Source organism: Ambystoma mexicanum, chromosome 12, assembly GCF_040938575.1.
Source record: "Ambystoma mexicanum isolate Mex_15411 chromosome 12, UKY_AmexF1_1, whole genome shotgun sequence".
NCBI classification, from domain to species: Eukaryota; Metazoa; Chordata; class Amphibia; order Caudata; family Ambystomatidae; genus Ambystoma; species Ambystoma mexicanum.
In genome coordinates, this window is record NC_090936.1 from 951445055 (window position 1) to 951467800 (window position 22746).

The 22746-nt window shown below is 50.8% G+C and overlaps 1 protein-coding gene across 3 annotated transcripts in view; it reads left to right on the forward strand.

The window, feature by feature from the left end:
- Positions 1 to 22746, forward strand: part of TMPO (thymopoietin) — a 180784-nt gene that overhangs the window by 75140 nt on the left and 82898 nt on the right. For all 3 annotated transcript variants that reach the window (XM_069629428.1, XM_069629426.1, XM_069629427.1), the window contains exon 3: positions 11954 to 12100. In XM_069629428.1, coding sequence (XP_069485529.1) covers positions 11954 to 12100 — 147 coding nt within the window. The remainder of the gene's footprint in view (positions 1 to 11953; positions 12101 to 22746) is intronic.

Below are 22746 nucleotides of genomic sequence, written 5' to 3' on the forward strand. Positions count from 1 at the left end.
TTCAAGGCCCTTCCCTTCGGACTGATGTCTGCGCCCAGGGTGTTCATCAAGTGCCTAGCACCGGTGGCGGTGCGGCTGCGCCTACAGGGAATCAAGGGAACTCGCAGTCGAACACACAAGGAAGACCGTCCAACTGATCACGGATTTGTGATTTTCGATAAACTTCACAAAATCCCACCTGGTACTGTCGCAAGTCGCCCTGTTTCTGGGAGCCAAGTTCGACACAGTGGGGCGACTAGCATCTCCGTCGGAGGAAAGGACTAGGGCCATCCTAGACAAGGTGCAACGGCGGTCGTCCATGGACGTGGCCAAGGGGAGGTCCGTCAAGTCCCAGCTCGGCATGGCCTCCTACGGATGCGACCACTGCAGGAGTTCCTCGACGCCTGTTGGATGCAAGTGACGGGCAACTTCGAAGACAGGATCTCACTCAATGAGACCTTTCGACAAGCGATCCTGTGGTGGGGCACCCGCGCGCATCTGACGGCGGGTATGGACTTCCAGACCTCCGCCCATCAGGAGATGGTGACGACGGACGCCTCCCTGGAGCGATGTGGGGGGTGGGGGCTCACTCCAGAGATCTCCATGCAAGAGTCCTTTGGCTACCAGAGGAGAGGTCTCTACGTATCAACGTCCTGGACTTCGAGCCGTGTTCTGGGCACTCGGCTTGTTCCTTCCATCCCTCAAGGGCAAGGTGGTGAGGATCTTCACCGACAACATCACGACGATGTTTTACATCCGGAAGCGGGGAGGCGCCAGATCACACCCCCGCCCCCCCCCCCCCCCCCCCCCCCCCCCCCAGCCCTGTCCAAGGAGGCCCAGGACTTGTGGCACTGGGCTGTCGCCCAAGGGATGTTTCTGGTACCCTTCAACCTGGCAGGAATAAAAAACACCATTGCCGATGCACTCGGCAGGGAGCTGCACTCGTGCGACGAGTGGGAACTGCGGCAGGATCAAGTGGACCTCCTCTTCCGACGATGGGGCAATCACCAGATCGACCTGTTCATGACAGCGGCGAACACCAAGTGCCAGAAGTTCGCCAGCAGGTTTCCCCTGCGGGGAGCTTGGGCGATGCCTTCCCGTTCTCTTGGAACGGCCTGTTCCTGTATGCGTTCCCTCCGTTGCTGCTGCGACTCATCAACCAACTCAAACGGTCATGGTGCAGGATGATCCTCGTCGCACCGGCGTGGCTGAGGCAGATCTGGTTCCCGGACCTTCTGGACATGTCCGCATCCCTCCACCCCAGTCAAACTGACGATGGACGCGGATCTCTTCATTGGAGAAGGAGGTGCCATTCTCCACCACGATCCGGCGTCTCTGAACTTGCAGGCTTGGCTCCTGCAGCGCTAGAGTTTGGAGGGTACGATATCCCAGTAGACTGCAAGGAGGTGCTTGCAAAGGCCAGGGTGCCCTCTACTCAAGTGTTATGGACCCAAATGGAAGAGGTTCTCTGTCTGGTGCCGTGCACAGCGGATTACGGCACCTCAGGTGCTGCCGTACCTACTGTCGCTGGCCAAGGTGGGGCTGGCGCACGCCTCCTTCAAGATCCATCTAGCGGTGATCTCCCGCTACTCCAGGACCCCGTGGCGATCATCTCTGATCCCATTGCCTGGTGAATGAGTTCATGAAGGGACTGTTCCGGTCATTCCTGCCAGTGAAGGCTCCGGCCCCGGCGTGGGAGCTCAACCAGGTGCTGTCCAGGCTCATGGGGCCACCATTCGAGCCTTGCATTTGGTACCGTTGAAATTCCTGTCGTGGAAGACAGCGTTTCTTGTGGCAATCTCCTCCGCACGACGAGTGGGAGAGATCCAGGCCCTCTCCTGTAAACCTCCATACTTGACTTTTCACGATATGAGGGTGGTGCTGAGGACGCACCCCTCCTTCATGCCCAAGGTGCCGTCGGACTTCCATCTCAACAAGCCCTTGGTGTCGCATGTTTTCTTCCGTCACCTTCGTCGCCGGCTGAGAGGACTTTGCACTCGCTGGATGTGGCTAGAGTGCTGAAGTTCTATATGGACCGAGTTTTCGGATGACATCGCAGCTGTTTGTGAACTTTGGACCTATGAACCAACAGAAGGCCCTCTCGAAGGCTTCCATATCAAGATGGCTCTCCGACTGCATCATGCACTGTCACCGGTTGGCAAACCGACCGTTGCCCGGCTGTCCGAGCCCATTAAACCAGAGCGATCGCTGCTACCATGGCGTTCCTGTCTGGTGTGCCCCTGCTCGACATCTGCAGGGCTGCCACCTGGAGGTAGACGCACACCTTCACAAGATTCTACTGCGTCGACCGTGATTCCAGGGAGGAGTCCAGAGTCAGCCAAGCAGTGCTGCGCAACCTGTTCGCTTAAGGTGAGCCTGGTGTGGAGGTAAGAGATGCTTAATGTTGAGCCTTGCCACCTCCCGTGGTTGTGCATGTGTACTGCTACGTATTCTTATATTCATGAGCATGTGAATCCATGCCAGACCCCATGCTGGAGAAGGAACAAGTTACTTACCTGTAACTGTTCTCCAGCATGGGTCTGGCATGGATTCACATGCGAACCCTATGTCTTACCCCTCTGCAGCTTGGTCCTACTGCCACTTTACGTGCTACCAAATCTGAAGATGGCTGCCAGAAAAGGGGCTTAGGTAGAGGGCTGTCACTGGCTGGGGGCAGTAGGACCCAGAAACCAGTGATTGGTTACTAGTAGAAAGACAGTTCAGAAACGAAACTGATTTTTTTTTTTTTCTTTACTGAGGATTCCCAGCCTGACTGGGATTATTCATGAGCATGTGAATCCATTCCAGACCCATGCAGGAGAACAGTTACCTGTAAGTAACTTCTTCGTTCCTCCTCAAGGAGAAAGTGGTTGAGGCGATGGAGATTCTCCAGGAGGGTGAGGTGGCATTGGACCACGCCATCACCGTGGCCCCGGACATTGCAGACACAGGGTTCCGCCAGTTGGGAAACAGAGTTTGACTTTGTCGTCGTGGCTGGCTGAAGGCCACAAACTTTAGGCAAGAGGTTCATACTCTCGTCCTGGACATGCTGTTCAGAGACCATCTCTTTGGAAAGGCTGTCGATGGCCTGAAGATATTAAGAGATTCATAAAGATGGCCCGTGCCCTGGGCACGCTGCAACAGCAACGTCCTTTCGTTCCTTAGGGGGGAAGTCGGCCAGATCTTCGAAGTGTTTCGGCAGAGGTATGTCCTGTTACTGCTAGCCCTCCTGTGCCACATCCCAGGAAGCCTACAAGTGATGCTCCAAGGCCTTTAGATGTGGCCGCTGTCAAGGCTACCAAGGTGGCACGCCAGCCTCCAAGCAGGACTGTTACAAAAGCGTTAGGCCCCCACTCATGCACCCCGGTGGGAGGCTGGCTGGCGTCAGTGTGTGGGGAAAACCTCTGGATGCTCTCGCCTATGGACACACTTTGCTTAAACTACAAAGTGTGGGTGAAGGCCACCGGTGGCCCAGTAGGAGCAACACATCCCTCTGCTGCTGCTGGACGATTGGGCCATGTTAAAATAAAAAGGGGGGGTGCTAGAGCTGGTTCTGAAGCGACTCCGAGGCTCCAGAGTTTACTCCAGATTCTTTTTAGTAGGAAAGACCGGGTGCTGGAGGCCCATTCATTCTCGATAAGACGATTCAAGTACATAAGTCCCAAAAATTCAGGATGGTATGTTGCAACATGTGCCCTGCTAACTGGAGGAGGGAGACTTCCGGTCATCATTGGATCTAGAGGACGCTTACTTCCATGTCCCATTCATGAAAAACATTGCAAGTTCCTGCGCTTTGTCATACAGGGGAAGCACTACCAGTTCAAGGCTCTCCCCTTCGGACTGAAGTCGGCACCCAGTCTTTATAAAGTGCCTGGCTCTACTGGCGGTCCATTTGTGTCTTCAAGGAATACATGTGTACCCATGCCTCGACGACACCAAGTCAAGGGGCATCGATGTCAATCACGCAGAGGACTGTCCGGCTGCTGACGGATCTGGGGAATCCCTGTGAACTATACAGTTCAGCTTGATGCGCCTTTCATGAGGGCCAGGCTCAACATGGTTTTCTACCTGGAGGCCCTCTCAGGAGAGAGGATAGCCGACATTTTGGGTAAACTGCAGCGGCTGCTAGCACTGAAGATTGCCACGGTAAGGACCATCAAGTTGCTGCTCATCATTGTCGTTGTGAATCTACCTGATCAGGCTCTTCAGGTTGCAGATGCGACCATTCCAGGAATCCCTGGACGCCTGTTGGAGCCAGGTGTCCGGAAGCTTCAAAGACAGGATTTGAGCGATAGGGTGGTGGGGTGTGCACTCCCAACATCGCCAGAGGCATGGTTTTCCAGAGCCCCCCCCCCCCCCCTTACCAGGAGACGGTCACGACTGATGCTTCCCTGGAGGGCTGGGGAAGCCCAAAACAGACTTTTCCACTCCAGAAGCCTGTGGCTCCAAGAGAAGGAGCTCCAGATAAATGTCCTGGAGCTGTGGGCAGTTTTTTGGGCTCTAATTTCTTCTGTCCAAGGTGGCGAGGGTCTTCACAAACCATACCACCAAAATGTTTTACATCAAGAAGCAGAGGGGCACAAAGTCCCCAGCGCTCTCCAGAGGCGCAGGAGCTGCTGTACTGGGCCGTCGCCCAGTGAGTGTTGCTTGTTCCTTTTCACCTCGTGGGAGTAAAGAAGACTGTTGCCAACTCTCTCAGCAGGGAGCTGCACTCTTGCCACGAGTGGGAGCTTTAGCAGGACCAAGTGGACAGCCTCTTCCTCGGGTGGGGCAGTACCGAAATAGATCTCTTTGCGACATCGACTAACACCAAGTGCCGGAGCTTTGCCAGCAGGATCCCCCAGCCAGGGAGCATGTGGGATGCATACTTTCCCATGGGAAGGGCTGTTCCTGTACGTGTTTCCTCCGTTGCTACTACGACGAGTCATCAGTCAACTGGGACGGTGTCTGTGCAGGATGTTCCTCGTACCACTGAGGCAGATCTGATACTGGGACCTTCTCAGCATGTCAGCGACACCTCTAGTCAAGCTACCAGTGTTCTCAGACCTGCTTGCCAGGGAAGGAGGCGCAATCCTGCACCACAACCCAGGATCGCTGAACCTGAAGGCCTGGCTCCTGCAGCATTAGATTTTGGTGGGTACAAGCGGTCGTTGCCAGGGCGTCGTTGACTCTTTGGTAATAGGGGCACAAATGGAAGCATTTCGCTACTTGATGCCGGTCACAGAAGATTAACTCTGAGGGTCACGGCCCCCTAGTGCTACAGTACTTGTCGTTGGCTAATTCGGGACTGGCACATGCCTCCATCAAAGTGCATCTGGCGGCTATCTCGATCTACACCAGGTCGCCGGGACGGTCTTCTCTTTGGTATCACCGTCTACTGAAGGAGTTAAAGGACTGTTTCGAACGTTCCTACCGGTGAAGGCTTCGGCCCCACCCTGGGAACTCAACGTGGTGCTGACAAGACTCATGGGGGAGCAGGGCGGGGCCTTCAAGCCTATGCATCAAGCGCCCATCAAGTTCCTTTCTTGGAAGACTCCTTTCCTCGTGGCCATCACTTCTGCCAGGAGGGTGGGTGAGATCGGGCCCTGTCCTGAAAGCAGCCCTATTTCCTCGTCCCCAAGATGAGGGTGGTGCTGCGGACGCACCCCTCCTTCATGCCCAAGCTTCCGTCAGAATTTCATTTTAATGAACCCTTGGTGGTGCCTTTTTATTTTTTTTTTTACAAATTATTTTTTTTCAGACATCTGTCGCTGGCTGAAAGGACTTTGCACTCACTGGATGTAGCTCGAACGCTGCAGTTTTGTGTGGCTCTCACGAAGATTTTCTGGAAGACTTCTCGGCTTTTTATGAACTTTGGTCCTGTGAACATTGGGGAAGGCCTGGTCCAAGGCTTCCATCTCCAGGTGGCCTTCCGGCACCACTGCGTGGCCGTCCGAGAACCCATTCTACCTGAGAGATTGCTGGGACGACAGCGTTCCTGTCTGGTGCACCCCTGCTGGACATCTGCAGGGCTGCTACATGGAGGTCTACGCACACCTTCACGAGATTCTACCATGTCGACGGGGATTACAGAGAGTCCAAGCAGTGCTACGCTACCTGTTCGCTTGAAGGTGAGCCTGGTGAGGAAGTAAAAGTAATTTCTTCTGTTGAGCCTTGCCATCTCCCATGCTGGAGAGGGAACAAGTTACTTACCTGTAACTGTTCTACAGCATGGGTCTGGCATGGATTCACATGCAAACCCTCCTGCCTGCCCCTCTGCTGCTCTTCTTGGTCATGCTGCCACTTTATGTGCTACCAAATCTGAAGATTGCTGCCAGAGGAGGGGCTTAGGGAGATGGCATTCATTGGCTGGGGCAGTATGACCCAGAGCTCAGTGATTGGTTTATAGGAGTAAAGTTTGTAAACAAAAGTGAGTTGTGTTTCTTTTACCGAGGAATCCAGGCCTGACAACAGGGAATATTCATCATGAGCATGGGATTCCAGGCCCATGCTGGAGAACAGTTACAGGTAAGTAACTTGTTCCTTCCAGCAGTAATGGTTAAAAAAAAAAAAAAAGTTATCGCCTATGAGGGACAATAAGTATCAAATTCAAATGGACTAGAAAAGTCTGCAGGGAGGCAGGACAGCCAAAGTCAATTAAAGCAGTCTATGGAGCTGAGGTACTTCTTAGATACCAAAGTCTTGCACAAAGTTGGTTTGAAGAAAAATCATTGTAGGGTCACAAGCTTTAAGGTTAGAGCTTAAATCGACTCTAGCAATGTAGCTACTTCGAAGAGCAAAGCTAAAGACACTGAGATAAGTACCCCAAGTCAGAACAGTACCTTTGGTTAGAAGAGTGATCAAGCTGGCTTCTGTCTGGTTACATATCCTGGGCCTCAGTTGTGGGGACAAGAGGGAGGGTGTCTGGGACTCCTGCAGCAGCAATGCAGAGTTTGCCGGCAGGTACGGGCTCTTTTCGGATCAGCGCTCAGTAAACGGCACCAGCGCGGGTCTTGGATACCGGTTGTTGGGCTACCTTCACTCATTGAGTCCTGCACTCTGGTGGGACTCAAGCGCTCGTTGTCGTGCTTTTGAAGGTTCCTGGGGAGACTCATGGAGCTTCTGGCCGGATCAGACGTTGCACTCTATTACAGATTTCTCAACTGCTGGCACTTGTTCCTGCAGCAGCAAACCAGTACAGCCAGTCGCGGAAGGTAGTCCTGTGGAGTTCATCTCAGGGTTAGTTGGTCCCACTAACCCAAGGGAAGAAGTCCTCCCTTCCTGATATTCTGTTGTCGATCAGAAAAAGGAGTTTCAGCACAGCAGTAGGGCTTCAATGGGAAATTCAAAGGTCCAGGAGGATGCAGAAAGCTTTGTTCAGTTTCTTCGTCAGGTTGTTCTTCCCAGTGGTCAACTGTCTTCAGCCCCAAAACTCTCACCTTTTTAAGCAGGTTTAGCCTAGCTCACTCAAACAGCAGGGTGGCTGCCATGCAAGGCCAGCCAGCCAATCGGTACTGGTTGCCTTCAGGCATTCCTAAAGACAAACGACGGGTCTACCCTTCCAGACACACTGGAGCCAGAGGCGGGTTTCAGTACTGAAGCCAGCCAAAGGCAAAACAAAGGGCTAAAACCTGGTTTGGCATGCAAAGTAAAACCCAAGAAAGGTTCACAAACAGAAAATGGTGAAAAAAGAAGACTGGGTCTTTTTTTGACAAAATGGCTACCCATGGGTGCTATACTGCAGCTGAGGATTCAGTCTGCGGTAGAAAATCACCATGGTAGGAAAATTAAACCACTGCCACCAGCCATTTAAAGTAGTGAGTGTAACATAAAAAATGTTACATGAGTAGGTAGGATAAGGGGATACTAAGTAACCCCCCAGCACTCCACATAAGATGGTGTGTGCTGGACCTACAACAAGTAAAGGTAAGTAAAGTCAATTTCACACTACTATTCTTGGGAACAGTAGTTAACACAAGAAAAGTTATTTAAACCTTAAAGAAATCTAAAGGCTTTATCTCCGACACTGCACTGAAGGCGCTGTGTCACCATGGAAATGTAGATGCCTATGGCGTTTGTCAGACTCCAAAAACAAAGGAAACGCATCATCCAAATCAGATGAAAACCGTGAGGAAAAAGGGCTCTCCCTCCAGGATTCAAATTAAAGTCGTAAAGTCCAGCAAAAGAGCTGCGGGTCTCTAATGTGGGAGGCATTAAGCACTAAAATGAAAATTCTGTTGGGTGTTCTAAATTCGGTTATATGCTTTGGCCTGTGCCTCCACGCATAGTTGTGTTTTTTGTAAGTGTTTGACTAGTACGTACTACAATACCTAACTTGGCTTATATGTGTATTTATAATGAACCTTTATTTGTTTTATAATGCTCCTGGTTGTCTGTTTTTATTGTATCCTTGGTGTACTACACGTTCAATGTAATTTCCTACAGCCCTCTCTCCCTCCTAAGATAAATCTCACTGCTCTGGCTACACTACGTCAACTCTGAGAAAGGGGTGTGGGGGGGGTACAGCCTTCTACTTGGCGTATGTACTGCCTCAGTTGAATTGTTTTACTAAGCACTGCTTCAGACAAAAATGTCCTAACATTGTTGTAAGGAATGTGTAACGGCCAATGGGTGGTAGTGTTCCTGTGTTCGTGGTGAGGTGACAGATTTTCCTGTCGCTGGGAACAAAGTCATGCATGGTAAACCTGAATCTGGTGTACAGTAGGAAGGGCCATATTTTTCAACAGGCAGGCTTGTTTGAACCCTGCTGTTTTTTGTGTTCTGAATCAATTTGCAATCTGTGTGGATTTCCAGTCTGCAAGATTCACCCCTACAGCCATCTCAATTTATGGTCAGTCAAGTCTGAATACGGTATGTTTAGTTTTGGAGCTGAATTTCTTGGTGGTTCTCAGTTTGAGTTAAGTGCTGGAAATGTGGGCACGGTAAACCTTGTGTTGTATGTTTTTGATGAATGATGCTATTTGTTAACGTTGCAGTGGCTCTGCGTTTTTGCGGATGTGGTGGCTGGTGATCGTTCACAATGAAACTCCTTGTAGAGGTGACTATTGTGAGTAGGAGGGGGGGTTGTTAACTGTGTGGTAATGCATTTAAGTTGGTATCCTATGCACAAAGCGATGGAGGTTTTATCAGTGAGGTGAATCGGCAGATGTAGGCTTTCGTCCGACTTCTATGCAGTACTCTTGGAATCCGTGGATGGTGGCAGTCCCTGTGCAAAATCATATGGAGAGCGTGTTTTGCCAATCCTGACAGATTACCCTTGCACCCCACCCTTTATGAACTAATGTCTAATGGACTAATTCCTCCAATGGATTCCTCCTCTATATCTAGTTCCCAACGCCAGCTGCTCTTTGAAAACGTTTCCACTACCAGCGGGAGAAGTTTGCTCCTGTTTCGCTCAACGCCACCCACACTGGACTTTGTAGGGGTGCTGCACCAGCGACCTGTTAAACATTTTTATTTTCCCTGCTTGCTAAAAGACTGTCTCAAATTTGCTGTGATGCTGAATCTGGCAAGGTCTTCAGCGGTCCAACCCTGCATGATTTGTGGGCGCAGAATGTCTCAGACCTGCACTGCATATGCCTTTACTGCCTTGGCCACAACTTGCAGGACTGTGTGGTGCCATTCCATGCACTGAAAGGTGCTCTGTGAATGCGAAGCGGTTCACTTTTTTCCAAGAGGAAAGCAAACCCACTCATGGTAGCCTAGTGCGGCACCATGGAGTGGTCCCCTGTCCGGAAGGACAAAAAGAAAAAAGCACAGCAAGAAGTCTATGCCACCCAGTGGTTCTTCTAGACATCACTCGTCTTAGTCCTTGAAGAGGAGCCAATACTCCAAGGAAGCCCACCAAATCCTCTTCAGTGGAATGGGAGGCTTTCAATTTGAACATGCTCAACCTCTTCCCCAAGGCCCCAGCAGCTGTGTCTTTGGACGCCATGGTGCTTGCAGGAGTCGTTGGGTGTTCCTCCCATGAAGAGCATATCTCAAATTTTGAGAACAGTTGACTAAGAAGGTTATGTCCCTTTTGGTCTGGAGCCCCTCCTCCCCCAGGGAGGTGAGAGTTTACGGGGAGCAGGGCGACTTGGTTGACCTGGCGGCCCGCTTTCAGGAAGCAAATGGCCTGGACACACTGTGAGAGGTCGACATGCCTGCTGCTACAACTGGCAAACCACAGGATGCTTTTCTGCACCTGATTGTAAACATAGTCAATGCCTTTGGGCTTTTGGCCCCCTTGAGGCCTAAGGTGCAGTATTGTGACATTCTGAACCTGGGTCCTAAGGAGACTTTGCTGCCTTTCAATTGGGCATTAGATGGGCCTGTGCGTCAGCTAGGTGCCAACTGGCGTTGGTCCTCCCAGTGATCCGTGACCTGAAGACAAAGCACAGATGTCCCCTTATGCCTTTCTGCCTGCGCTTCTCCGGAGAGATTGGTGGTGCAGGCCGCTAAGGCGAGCTGCAAGTCATTACTTTTCCACCGCTGTTGCCAGATGAGGAGAGCAGCTTGGTTGTGTGGGTCAGGAAGATTTTCAGCTCCTCACTCGGAGGTCTCTGGTGCGTCAACTCTTGTGCTTTGGCCAAATTCTTATTCGTCTCTGGTTCTTTTGGAGGTGGCTGAGCACATCCCAGAAGGGGAAATGTGGGATGATATTCAGTCCATTGTTACAGATGGCAACGAGGCTTCCCGTCAGATATTGCAGTCTGTCTGGACACTGCAGACTGTTGCTAAGACGATGAGTGGGATTGTGCTTCTGGACGTCCAACAAAGACGTTGCACTGCAAATGGGTCGGACGTCTCCTGGTATTTGCGTTCTGCAGCTCTGGAGATGCACAGCACCTCAGGAGATGGATCGATTTGTAGTTGGTCCCAGGGCTGGTTGGTGCCACTAGCCAAAGGGAAGGAGTCGTCCTCTTCGGAGCTCCTCCGTCGGAAAACCGGGTCATGCTAGCAGTGGCTGCGTCGTGGTTAATGTAAGGGTCTGCAGGCGTCCGTGGTAGTTTTTCAGCTTTGGATCTTCCATTGCAGTGGTGGTCTTGCCTTTCATCTCAGGAACCTCCCCCTTTTATTCAAGTTTCCCACTCACTCCTCTGTCCAATCAGGGGAACTGGTTCCATTCAGGCACTCTGGCAGACAAAGGGGCGGGGGGCAGGGAAGTGTAAAACTCCCCCCCCCCCCCCCCCCCCACTTCAGCCTTCGCAGACACACACTGGATCCTAGGCAGGAACACTCAATGGTTCCTGCCAAACTGACACACTGGCCTCCCCCTCCGAAAATGGTGAAGGGATAAAAAGGACAACCACAATAGAAATGGCAAAAAAAGAAAGGAGCCACCATTTTAGAACATAGGTGACCTATTGTGCATACCCGAGCCTGTGAATACAGTCTGCGGTAGAAAAAGGCACAATAGTTGGTAGAACACTTCCACTGCCACCAGCTATAACTATAGGGTTGTGTGACTGGTCACAGGACCACAGGAGTGAGATATTAAATATCCCCTTAGCACTCCAAATAGGGTTGTGTGCGCTATCTCTCGTAGGATAAAGTTTTAGGAGGAACTCAAATAGTTAAAGATAGTGAAAGAATCTCAAAGGAGAAACCAAAGGGTTCCCAGCAACACTGCACATAAGGTGCTGTGTGCTGCAAATGTTAGGAAAGTAGATTCCAGCGAACCGTTCAAAAAGTCAGCAAATAAGAATGAATATGTGGGGGGGGGGGGCAGGTGGTGGGAGGCTTCCCTCATTCAGGATAGAATGAAAAAGGTCCAGAAGTCTGGGGTATTGTTAGGAAAGGGATGAAGCAATGGAAGATGGGAAATCCGGGGACGGAATGTTCATCCCAAAGAACAAAAGTAATGTGTTCGCCTGGAGGTGCAGAGAACAAATGAGAGGAAAAACTGTTCATTTGAGGTTTTAATTGGATCACTACTCTTTGTAAACATTTGCTGTCTTTTTTTTTTCTTTTTTTTTTTTTTCTTCTCCAGGATCAACAAGGAAAGTGTACGAGAAGAGACTGCTTAAACTGAAAGAACAGGGCTTGGAAGTACTACGTCCATCAGCTGTTTCTTCAACAGCAGAAGAAACTAAACAGAACGGGAATACAGATTCGGATCAGTACAGTGATGATGATGGTGAGTTGTGCAATAATTTCGCAGTCAACTATTTTTTTTTTTTGCTTTTCAGTTAGTGCTGTATGCTTATTTTTCATTGTACTTGATTATGATTTTCTGTCTCGCATGGCTGGACAGACTGTTATCTGATATAGCCACTGTAGGGGTGCAGAAATAAGGCTCAGACACAATGGTGGCATTTATTTGGATATAGACTTAAAGGGTTGGAAAAAGGCCTCTATCCAAGCTAAGAGGGGGTGGGGGTTCCCTACCTCAAATGAAACTAGGCAGTCCAAAACTACAAAGGATTCACTGTCTTGTCTCAAAACCTACTTCTGTCCCAAACACTAATAATATATAGCAACTGTGCAAGGTTGATCTCTTTAAGGAAAGTGTTCTTTGTGTTTTCAACCAACAGAAAAGTTCTGTCTCTGTTAATAAAAAGTGAGTGTTAGGCAAGATTGTATGTAGTAACCCTGTGGGAGACTACAACAGCCTTGTCCTCTTGGCAATAGGTAATCCAACCTTTGGTATAGGCCTGTACTACACAAGTTGTTAGTGTGACTGAGCTTCCAGGCCCATCTTAAGAGGGGTCAATGTGAGCTGTAGGGTTGTAACCTAGAGATTCACAGTGACCGGTATCAAATAACACTTGCTCAAGGTTTCTTGACAAAATAATTATTCGATTTTTCTGTTTTTAGAATAAGGCTTCTTTAGAAGGCAGCAATATGCAACACTTAAAATGCATTTCAAACAACACACTCCTTCAGTTCAATAAAGTGGATACCCTTTTGGGATGGCAAAGATTTTCCTACACCCTGAGGTGACTTGAATAGCTAGGACACTGGACATTAATATATCAATTTTCACACTTAAACTGAAGTTATGGCGAAAAGGAAAAGGTTAGGAAACAAAGGTTAACAAGTTTCTCAAACAGGTAAGCACTTTTCAATCCCCCAATGCAATATAGGTTAACCCTACAAGTAAGGTCTGGATGACTTTGGAGGGATAGTTGAACACAGAGGGTCAGAAGAGTCTTCACACAGCCAGCACTTCCAATGCCAATTGAGCAAAGTCTATGGGAGCTGAGGCACCTCTTGAGGATTCGTACCAAAGTGTTGCACAATGTTAGAGTTGTTGTAAAAGAAATCAATGTTGGGCCACAAGCTGGGAGTCCTGTGAAGGGCAAAGCTGCAAGCGTCTCTGCAAAAGGCAGCAGATGCAAGTCTCAACTGACAGCAAGCAAGCTACACATAAGAGGCAAGTACCCCTTCTCCAGCATGGGGTCTGGCATGGATTCAGATGTTCATGAATATTCCCCATCGTCAGGCTGGCAATCCTCGGTAAAGAAAAAATCAGTTTGTTTCACCTATGAACTGTCGTTCTCCTAACAATCATTCACTGTTCTTTGGGTCATACTGCCCCCAGCCAATGACGTCCCTCTACCTAAGCCCCTCCTCGGGCAGCCATCTTCAGATTTTTACCACACGTTCGAGTGGTGGGAGTCCTTGTGACTAGCTCTCAGGCTTTATACTGCGTTTTGCACTTTTTCTCCAGAGTTAATATTTTTCGGTCTGTCGAGCCTCTAGCTCCATCAATCATCATCCGATTAACAGGGACCAGTTTTCGGATTTTCCAGCGCCCCTCAAAGGCTGAATTTCATCGAGTGAGGATTCCAGAAGATTCTTCTAGGCCTACTTTGCGTGGACATGGGTGAGAAGGAACACTCGACGCCACTGTTCGGGATGTGGCCTACGGAACATCTACTTGGACGATGGGCACTCCCTGTGCCTTGATTGCCTACATACGGACCAACGCATGTGGAGGAAGACTGTGCGTTTTGCAAGGAGATGGCTGGGGAAGCAGCATGCCTCCCCCAGCCACAAGAAGAAAACTGAGCGGTCTTTGAGGGGGCTCCGGTGATGGGGGTCCAACATAAGGCTAATCACCGCAAGTCTACGGACACCAGTAGCGGGCTCCCCGGGGGCCAGGGCGAGCTCAGTGTCCATCCCCTTCAGTCACAAGCCAATGCTCCGGTTCGGCGAAGAAGAGTAAGTTGGACCACCCGGGTAAGCTTCTGGAGAAGTCCCGGATGGGCCAGCTGGAGAAGGCCAAGGGGGAGTGGGGTGCGGACACCGCCACCTCCGGTGAAGGCCCCGAGCTCGACCAAGGTCGTGCAGGCCCAGATTCACCCAGCGAAGCCTTCCATTTGAAGGCATGGTGCAGTCTCCAAGCCTAGAGTTTCCCTGCCTGCCAGGAGGGAATCTTTTCAATGCGATGCCCATAATCTCCCTGAAACAGTCTCACCTGGCCGCAGAGAAGGTGGGGGGGGGGTGGAACGGTAGTCCTGCAGGGCACGGACATCTCCTCTGAGGAGCTTTCTACTCTCTAGACCATTTTTGACAAGAACTTTGTCGAAGCCAAGTCCTACGTGAAAGATCCCGACGAGGGAGACGTCGAGAGTGACAACGAGGCCGATGAGGTGGAGCAAGCCGTGGAAGAGTTGGCAGAACCCTCCATCGCTCTCCCACTTCCGCCACCTCTACCCCCAGCGGATATTCTCCAGGCACTCCACACCTTGTGTTCGGAGATTCAGACGAGGATTCCCCTTCCGCCGATGGAAGATCCTGCGGCGCTAGAAGATCCCGGGGCCATCAGGCACGCCCCCTACCAAGAAGAGTTCACCCTCCCACCTTGTCGCCCCCTCCCCTCTGCCGAGGGAGGATACGGACAGTGACTACGGGCACTGACGATGGCAGTGTAGGAGACCTCCTAGCTCTGCTGCCCAGAGCCTCACCACCCGACGAGATTGGCTCGTTCCATGCCATGATCTCTAGGGCCTATGACCTGTTTCAGCTGACCCCGGAGGAAAAGAGGGTTTCCTGTACCAACGCTGCAAGGCAAGACTGCTGTTGATCCCTCTGTTGGACGACATTTGGGACGAGGGGCTGTCCCTTATGAAGAACCCGTCCTCGGCCCCGGCGAAGAGGGACCTGAACAAAAGTACTAGTGTTTGAGGTCCCAGCCTTCCCCGGATGCGGTAGTCTTGGCGGTGGCGAGGAAGAAATCTTCTGGCTCTTCCGTGGCAACTACCTACTGAACCTACTGTCGGGCCCCCACCTGCGCAACCGGGTTCGAGGACGGCTGGCGAACTTGGTCAGCATGTGGAAATCCATCTCCACCGACAGTTGGGTGCTCGAAGGCCCACGGACACTCCCTGGCCAGGCAGGAAAACCACATTCCTCAGCTTCTGCTGGAGGTGCAGGCCATGCTGAAGGGCATGATGGAGCTCGTTCCAAAGAGGCTCCGAGTGTACTTCAGTACTTCCGCGTCAAGAAGACTGGTGTTGGGAGGCCCATCCTTGACCTCCGCCGTCTGAACAAGTATATCAGATCCCAGAAGCTTTGGATGGTCACATTCAGCACGTGCTACGACAGCTGGAAGAAGGGGATTTTCTATAGTCTCTGGACTTGGAGGATGCCTACTTTCACAAGGGACACCACAAGTTTCTGTGCTTTGTGGTTCAAGGGCAACATTACCAGTTCAAGGCCCTTCCCTTCGGATTGAAGTCTGTGCCAAGGGTTTTCACTAAGTGCCTGGCGCCAGTGGGGCACGGCTGCATCTACGACGGAATCCACATTTACCCCTATATGTACGACTGGGTCATCTAAGCGAAATCGAGGGAGATCGCTGTGGCACACACAGCGAAGACCGTCCAGCTGCTGACTGAGCTGGGGTTTTTGGTGAACTATGCAAAGTCTTGCTTGGTGCCACCGCAAGAAGCACTGTTTCTGGGGGTCTCTGCTCAAGTGTCATGCCTGGCGTCTCGTCGTAGGAGCGGATTGCGGCCATATTGGGCAATGTGCAATGGCTGGTCACCCTGAAGATTGAAAGGGTGAGGTCCATCAAGTCCCTTCTCGGCATGTCGTGCACATACCTCATTCACCTGTGCAGGCTGCGGATGCGCCCACTGCAAGAGTTCCTCGGTGCCAGTTGCATTCAGGTATCGGGACGGTTCAAAGACAAGATCCCTCTCAATGAGTTTCTGTTGGGATATGGTGGTGGGGAGGCCACGCGCTTGTCGGCGGGCGCGGCTTTCCGGACACCTGCCGCCTTCCAGACAACACCTCATCAGGAGATCATCATTGTTAGGGAGAATTCTCATTTATGACTAATATCCCTCACCTAGTGAGTCCCCCAGCAAGTTTGCTGGACTTCTCGAGTATTTTTCCACTGAGTGTGAGCTTTTCCCCCCACTCTTACCTGTGTTTTGCTAGGTTGCTACCTGTTTCTTTGTGATTGTGTGCTCTGGAGTACACCACTTCAGTAGCCCCCTTCTTTGTGCGTCACCCAGCACCTTCTGTGCAGTGGCACAGGGTTGTCGTTCAGACTCCCCCCGACTCCATTTCTGAGGCGACTACCGTCCCCCAGAAAAGGGTAAAGTTACCATTAACTTTATTAGTCAATCTACCACAGATCCAGTACACCCCATCTTCCTTGGAGTACTGGAAAGGGTTAATTTGTATCCCTTTTTTTTGTACCTCCTAGGGCATTGTTTCTCTCAACATTTAGACTTGGCTGGTGGCAGTGGTATCTACCCTAACTTTTCTACCGCGATTAGATAAACGTGGTACTGTTCTTGGCTATTATATTAGCCTCGAACATAAACCCGCTTGACCAAATTGTCTGTCTTTTGGCTCCGGTTGGATTTATTCGCCATTTCTTTTTGTTAAAGTCCTTGTGTTTTGCTTTACGCGGCAAACTAGGTTTGGCTTCTTTGTTCACCGTCTTTTGGCGGGCTTCTGCTCCTAAGCCCTCCACCAGGTGCCTGGGTGTCTAGGTGGGCTGAATGTGAAGGAGGGGTGTAGTCACCCCCTGCACAGGGTATCCTAGGAAACCCAAGTCGCACTTTGCCATGATTGGCTGAGGTGGTTGTCCAGGCTGGACAACCCCCCTGCTGGGTGATTGACAGCCAGGCTGTGTGAATGGGAGTGTTGCGCATAAAAGGCAGGTCTCTTGGGCTAGAAGTCAGCGAGTCGCCACTGGAACTACAAGGAACCGAAGAGAAGTGCAGAGAACGACGGCTGTTGCAACTACCCCGTCCCGGTGAAGCCCTGCTGCAGTCCTGAGCTATCTTCCCTTCAACGACTAGAAGATCCAGTCCGGAGTCTTCTTCCCTTGAGCTTGGTGGGGATAACCAGCTCATCTTCCACAGCCAGAGGATCCTCTTACTTGGTCGAAATCGCTGCACGCTGCTGTAGTGGTCCGGATAGCCACCTGAAGAGCCTCGCCTGTTTTTAAGGAGCACACCTTTTATTCCTCGTCGCTGCTGCTGGCCTCATCCCTGTGGTGCAGACCCCCTTCAGACGTCGTCCTTCACAACGAAGCTCCAGGAACCGTGGGTCTGCAGGAAACGCGCAGGAAAAACTGCCAGGGCAGCAGCTGCACCATTGGAATAAGGTAATGTGTTCTGCTTGAGGAAACTGGGTGAACCCCTTTTCTTCAACTCCAAGGATTGCCCTTGTCTTCCCTTAACTTTTGCTTCTGAACATTGACAATATCGAAGTACTTTTGGCTACGTTGAATTGGGAACTATCTGACTGTGATCTTCGGCAACAGGCCCCCGGTGTCACTTGACCGTAACTCCTGTCTGAGTGTTTCTCATTTCTGTCTGCCTAACCAAAATATTGCCTGATTTTTGCCTCCAATCCCTCTGGGTATTCCAGGTGCTAAGTGTGTTTTTGCCCAGTAGCATTTCATGTCACGGATACGCGTTTATTTAGTAGACCGAACTGTCAAAAAGTGATCACAATAGTATTTGCAGTAACGTGTTTTGTTCGTAACACCGGTTCATTCAAACACAGGATACTTGCCTTGAGATTTATTGTACAAAGTGAATTGGTTAGTTATAGTATATTTAACGTGTGGTTTTTGTTTAAGTTTAATAGTGTTGTGTTAATAACGAATGGTTTAAAAATAAATGTACTTATATTTTTCTACCTGAAACCTTGAGTCAGTATTTGCTTGAGTCACAGTAATTGTGGTCCCTTTGTGTAATCTCTGCTACTGCTCATATACTCTTGAGATAAGCATGGCTGCTCCGCCACTGCTACCACTCTGACATAGCAGTACAGGCTTGTACCAAAGGTAAAACCTGTATTGCCACCTGTGGTCTTAATTGTGTGTAGTGGTCCCTAAGGGCACTGCACGGGGTTCTGCCTAACAGTCATGACGGGCGCCTTCCTGGAGGGTTTGGGCGCGCACACCAAGTCTCCATGCAAGAGGCATGTGGCTACCAAAGGAGAAGTCGTTGCATATCAACGTACTGTAAGCTGCGGGCAATGTTTTGGGCCCTTGAGTCTTCTGTCCCTCAAGGGCAAGGTGATGCACGGACAAAACCACCACGATGTTTTACATCCGGAAGCAGGGGGGGGGGCGGCGCGCGCGCGCGCAACAGGTCCCCAGCGCTCTCCAGAGAGGCGCCGGATCTATGGCACTAGGCCGTTGCCCAGGGGATGTTCCTAGTCCTGTTTCATCTGGCAGGAGTGGAGAAGACAGTCGCCGACTCTCACCAGGGAGCTGCGCTTTTGACATGAGTGGGAACTTCGGCAGGACCAAGTGGATCACCTGTTCCGCAGATGGGGCAATCCCCAGATCGATCTGTTGGCAACAAACACAAAGTGCCGGAGGTTCGGCAGCAGGTTTTCCCAGCCGGGGAGCATGGGGCATACATTCTCATTACCCTGGGACGACCTGTTCCTGTATGCGTTCCCTCTGTTGCTTCTTCGACTAGTCGATCAACTCTAGACAGTCCCAGTGCAGGATGATCCTTGTCGCACCGGCATGGCTGAGACAGATATGCTGCCCATACCTTCTGGACTTTTCTGCGTCCCCTCCAGTCAAGCTTCCAGCAGCCGCAGATCTTCTCGCCAGAGGAGACTCGATCCTGCACCACGATCCTGGGTCGCTGAACTTGCAGGCCTGGCTCCTGCAGCTCTAAAGTTTGGAGGATCTGATATCCTGGACGACTGGAAGGAGGTGCTTGCCAAAGCCAGGGCTTTGTCTACACTGAAATGCTAGGGACATAAGTGGAAGAGGTTTGCCGTCTGACGTGCAATGAAGATGACCCTCTACGGATTGCGGCTCTGCAGGTGCTGCCGTGTTTGCTGTTGGCCAAAGCAGGGCTGGCTTCATCTGGCAGCTATCTCCCACTACACCAGAACTCCGGGATGGTCGTTATGGTCACACTACCTGGTCAAGGAGTTCATCAAAGGACTTTTCCGTTTGTTCCCGCCAGTGAAGGCTCTGGCCTTGGCGTGGGAGCACAATGTGGTGCTGACTAGGTTCATGGGTCCTCCATTCGAGCCTCTGCATTCTGCGCCACTGAAATTTTTGTGGTGGACAACGGCCTTTCTTGTGGCCATCACCTCCACACGACGAGTGGGGGAGATCCTGGCCCTCTCTTGTAAACCACCTTACTTGACATTCCACGAAACGAGGGTGGTGCTATGGACGCACCCCTCCTTCATGCCCAAGGTGCCATCGGACTTTCATCTAAACGAGCCCTTGGTGTTAACTGTTTTTCCTGACACCTTCTATGACTGAGAGGACTTTGCACTCGCTGGATGTGGCTAGAGTGCTGAGGTTCTCCGTGGACTGCACAAAGAGTTTTTGGAAGACGTTGCAGCTTTTTGTGAACTTTGGCACTGTGAACCATGAAGGCCCTCTCCAAGGCTTCCATTTCCAGGTGGCTCTCTAGCTGCATCACCCGTTGTCACTGGTTGGCGAAACGACCATTGTGTGGCCGTCCGAGAGCCCACTCGACCAGAGCGGTCGCTGCAACTACGGCGCTCCTTTTTGGTGTGCCCCTGCTGGACATCTGCAGGGCTGCTACGTGGAGGTCGACACGCATTTCACGAAATTCTACTGCGTCGACCGGGATTCCAGGGAGGAGTCAGAGTTGGCCAAGCAGTGCGGCGCAACCTGTTCACTTGAAGCTGAGCCTGGTGGGGAGGTAAGAGATGCTTAATGTTCAGCCTTGCCACCTCTCGTGGTTGTGCATGTTTACTGCTATGTATTCTTTATTCATGATCATGTGATTCCATGCCAGATCCCATGCTGGAGAAGGAAGAAGTTACTTACCTGTAACTGTTCTCCAGCATGGGCTGGCTTGGATTCACATGCAAACCCTCCCGCCTACCCCTCTGCGGCTCTTCTCTTGGTCCTCTGCCACTTTACTAGCTACCAAATCTGAAGATGGCTGCCAGAGGAGGGGTTTAGGTAGAGGGCAGTCATTGGCTGGGGGCAGTATGTCCCAGAGACAAGTTGTGATAAAGACTGTTCAGAAGTTTTTTAATTTTTTTAAATTTTTTTTAAATTTGTTTTCTTTACCGAGGATTTCCAGCCTGATGGGGGAATATTCATGAGCATGTGAATCCATGACAGACAAGCTGGAGAACAACAGTTGCAGGTAAGTAACGTGTTCCTTAGTTCACAGTACCTGGAGTCTGAAGAAAAAATTCCAGCTGGCTTCTGTTCCTGTTGTAGTTCCTGCAGATCCTGTTCTTGGGCCTCAATCGTGGGGACAAGAGGGAGGATGTCTGGGGACTGCACTACGGTTCGAAGGTCACCAACAGCAATGGGTGAAGTTCATATCAGCTACACTTTGCGGTTTCAGCTTCTCATGAATTGGGCCACTGCGGTTCTTTGACACCTTGTGGACTGTCCTTGCTTCTGGGTTCCAGCACTCTGTTGCGACTCAGGATTGGTCAGCCCTGCTTCGACGTAGTACGGAGGATCTTCCTGGAGCTCGGGGTCTGGTTTAAAGGCAATGCACTCGATTGTGGTGTTCCTGTCCCCTGGCACTCTGTTCCTGCAGCAGCAATGAAGTACAGCCAGTAGAGCGGGGTTCCAGTCGAGTTCGTCTTGGGGCTGATTGGTCCCACCAACCCAAGGGGAGAAGTCGTCCTTGCAGGGCTTCTCTAGTCGATTAGAAAATCAGAGCTTCAGCAATGCAGCAGGGCTTCACCGGGCAAACAAACGGTCCATGAGGTTACAGCAAGCTTCTTTGGCTTATTTGTCCAGTGGTTGACTCTGCCTTCCTTGCAAAAGACCTCACCTTTTTATAACTTTCTCCCATTCATTCGCAGCCTAGCTGTCACTCGCACAGCAGGTTGGCTGTCCTCCAAGGACAGCCTGCCAGCCATTAACTTTGGGTGCAATCCTGTAACCAAGGAGACTAAGTGCGCAGTTTCGAGAACCTCCCTTGCGTCCTGCCCTGCCAGACATGCTGGAGCCAGAGGTGGGCTTCAGACAAAAAATGTCTAAAAAAGACAGCAGCCATTTTGACAAAATGGGCACCCATGGATGCTATACTGCAGCTGCAAACGCAGCACGCGGTAAAAACGCACAGTGGTAGGAAAAAATAAACCACTGCCACCAGCCATTAATTGTAGAAAGGGTAACACGTGAAAAGGTAGACTAAGGGATACGAAGTAACCCCTCCAGCACTCTAAGCGAGTGTGCTGGGTCTACAAAGGGAAACAAAATAAGTAGTCAATTTCCCTTTATTACTTTGTAAACAGTAGTTCTCCAAGTTAGGTATTTAAACCTTGGCAGAAATCCAAAGGACTTCTCTGTGCCACTGCATTGAAGGTGCTGTGTGTCGCAAGGTAAAATGATGCCTATGGAGTTTGTCAGACTCCAAAAGAAGCACAGGGTTAAAATCAAATAAACAAACATAAGATAGTGGGGGGAAAAAGGTCTCGCTAAATCCAAAAGTCCAGCAAAAGAGCTGGGGGGGGGGGGGGTCTCTAAGGTAGAAGGGAATTGACACAGAATTCTGCCTAACAGTGATGCAAAATGTTCAGGAATACAAGATTCCAGTGATGGGGTTGTGCTCCTTTCCCCTAAACTTATCTTATGCCCATTCGTTTAGGGCTTTTGATCCCAGTTATCCCGTTTTGGGCCATTCACAAGGGTTTGCGCCTTGTGTTTCCTGATTCTTTATCCTACCAATCTTGCACAATTCGCAAATCAAGTGTAGGATCACAGGTCTCGGGTTCTTGACCCTCTTCTTTCCAGTCGCATATGGGTGCAGGTCCCAGACTCGCAGAATGGCTTGGTTCACTCTCCTGCCAAGCCAGTATCTTCTTCTGGACTAGCTTTCTCTCACAGGGTCCCAGACCCTTTTAATCTTCGCCACTTTAAACTTTGGTTTCTCATAAGGATGCAGGCCTAGACTTGCACTGTTGCGTTGAACTCTCTTGGATCACTCGCCTTACAAGTATACAACTCTTCTAGCTTTGCTTCAGTGTTCCCAATGCTTTTCATCCAGCTTTCGGGTTCACCCTGTTGCTTTCCCAGACCTGTAGCACCTTCCGGGCAACCTGCATACCGGTTTGTTTCTTTCTCGTAGGTTCTGACACTGTCTGGCCAGCTGCTTCCCTTCTCAAGGCTCTGGTAGCACTCGGGTATCCGGTGTGGTTTGCAGCAGTCTTACTCTTCCCTGCTGTGTTCTTCTCCCTCGCCCCTCTCTTGCCAGATTGTTGTACTGCTTTGCAATCACTTCAGATGCTAAACCGTTCATGCTGCTTCTCTAGAGTGATCCTTGGGCTCCCGGTCATCTTCATAGTACCATTTTCAAAACTATATGCATGATACTTTGT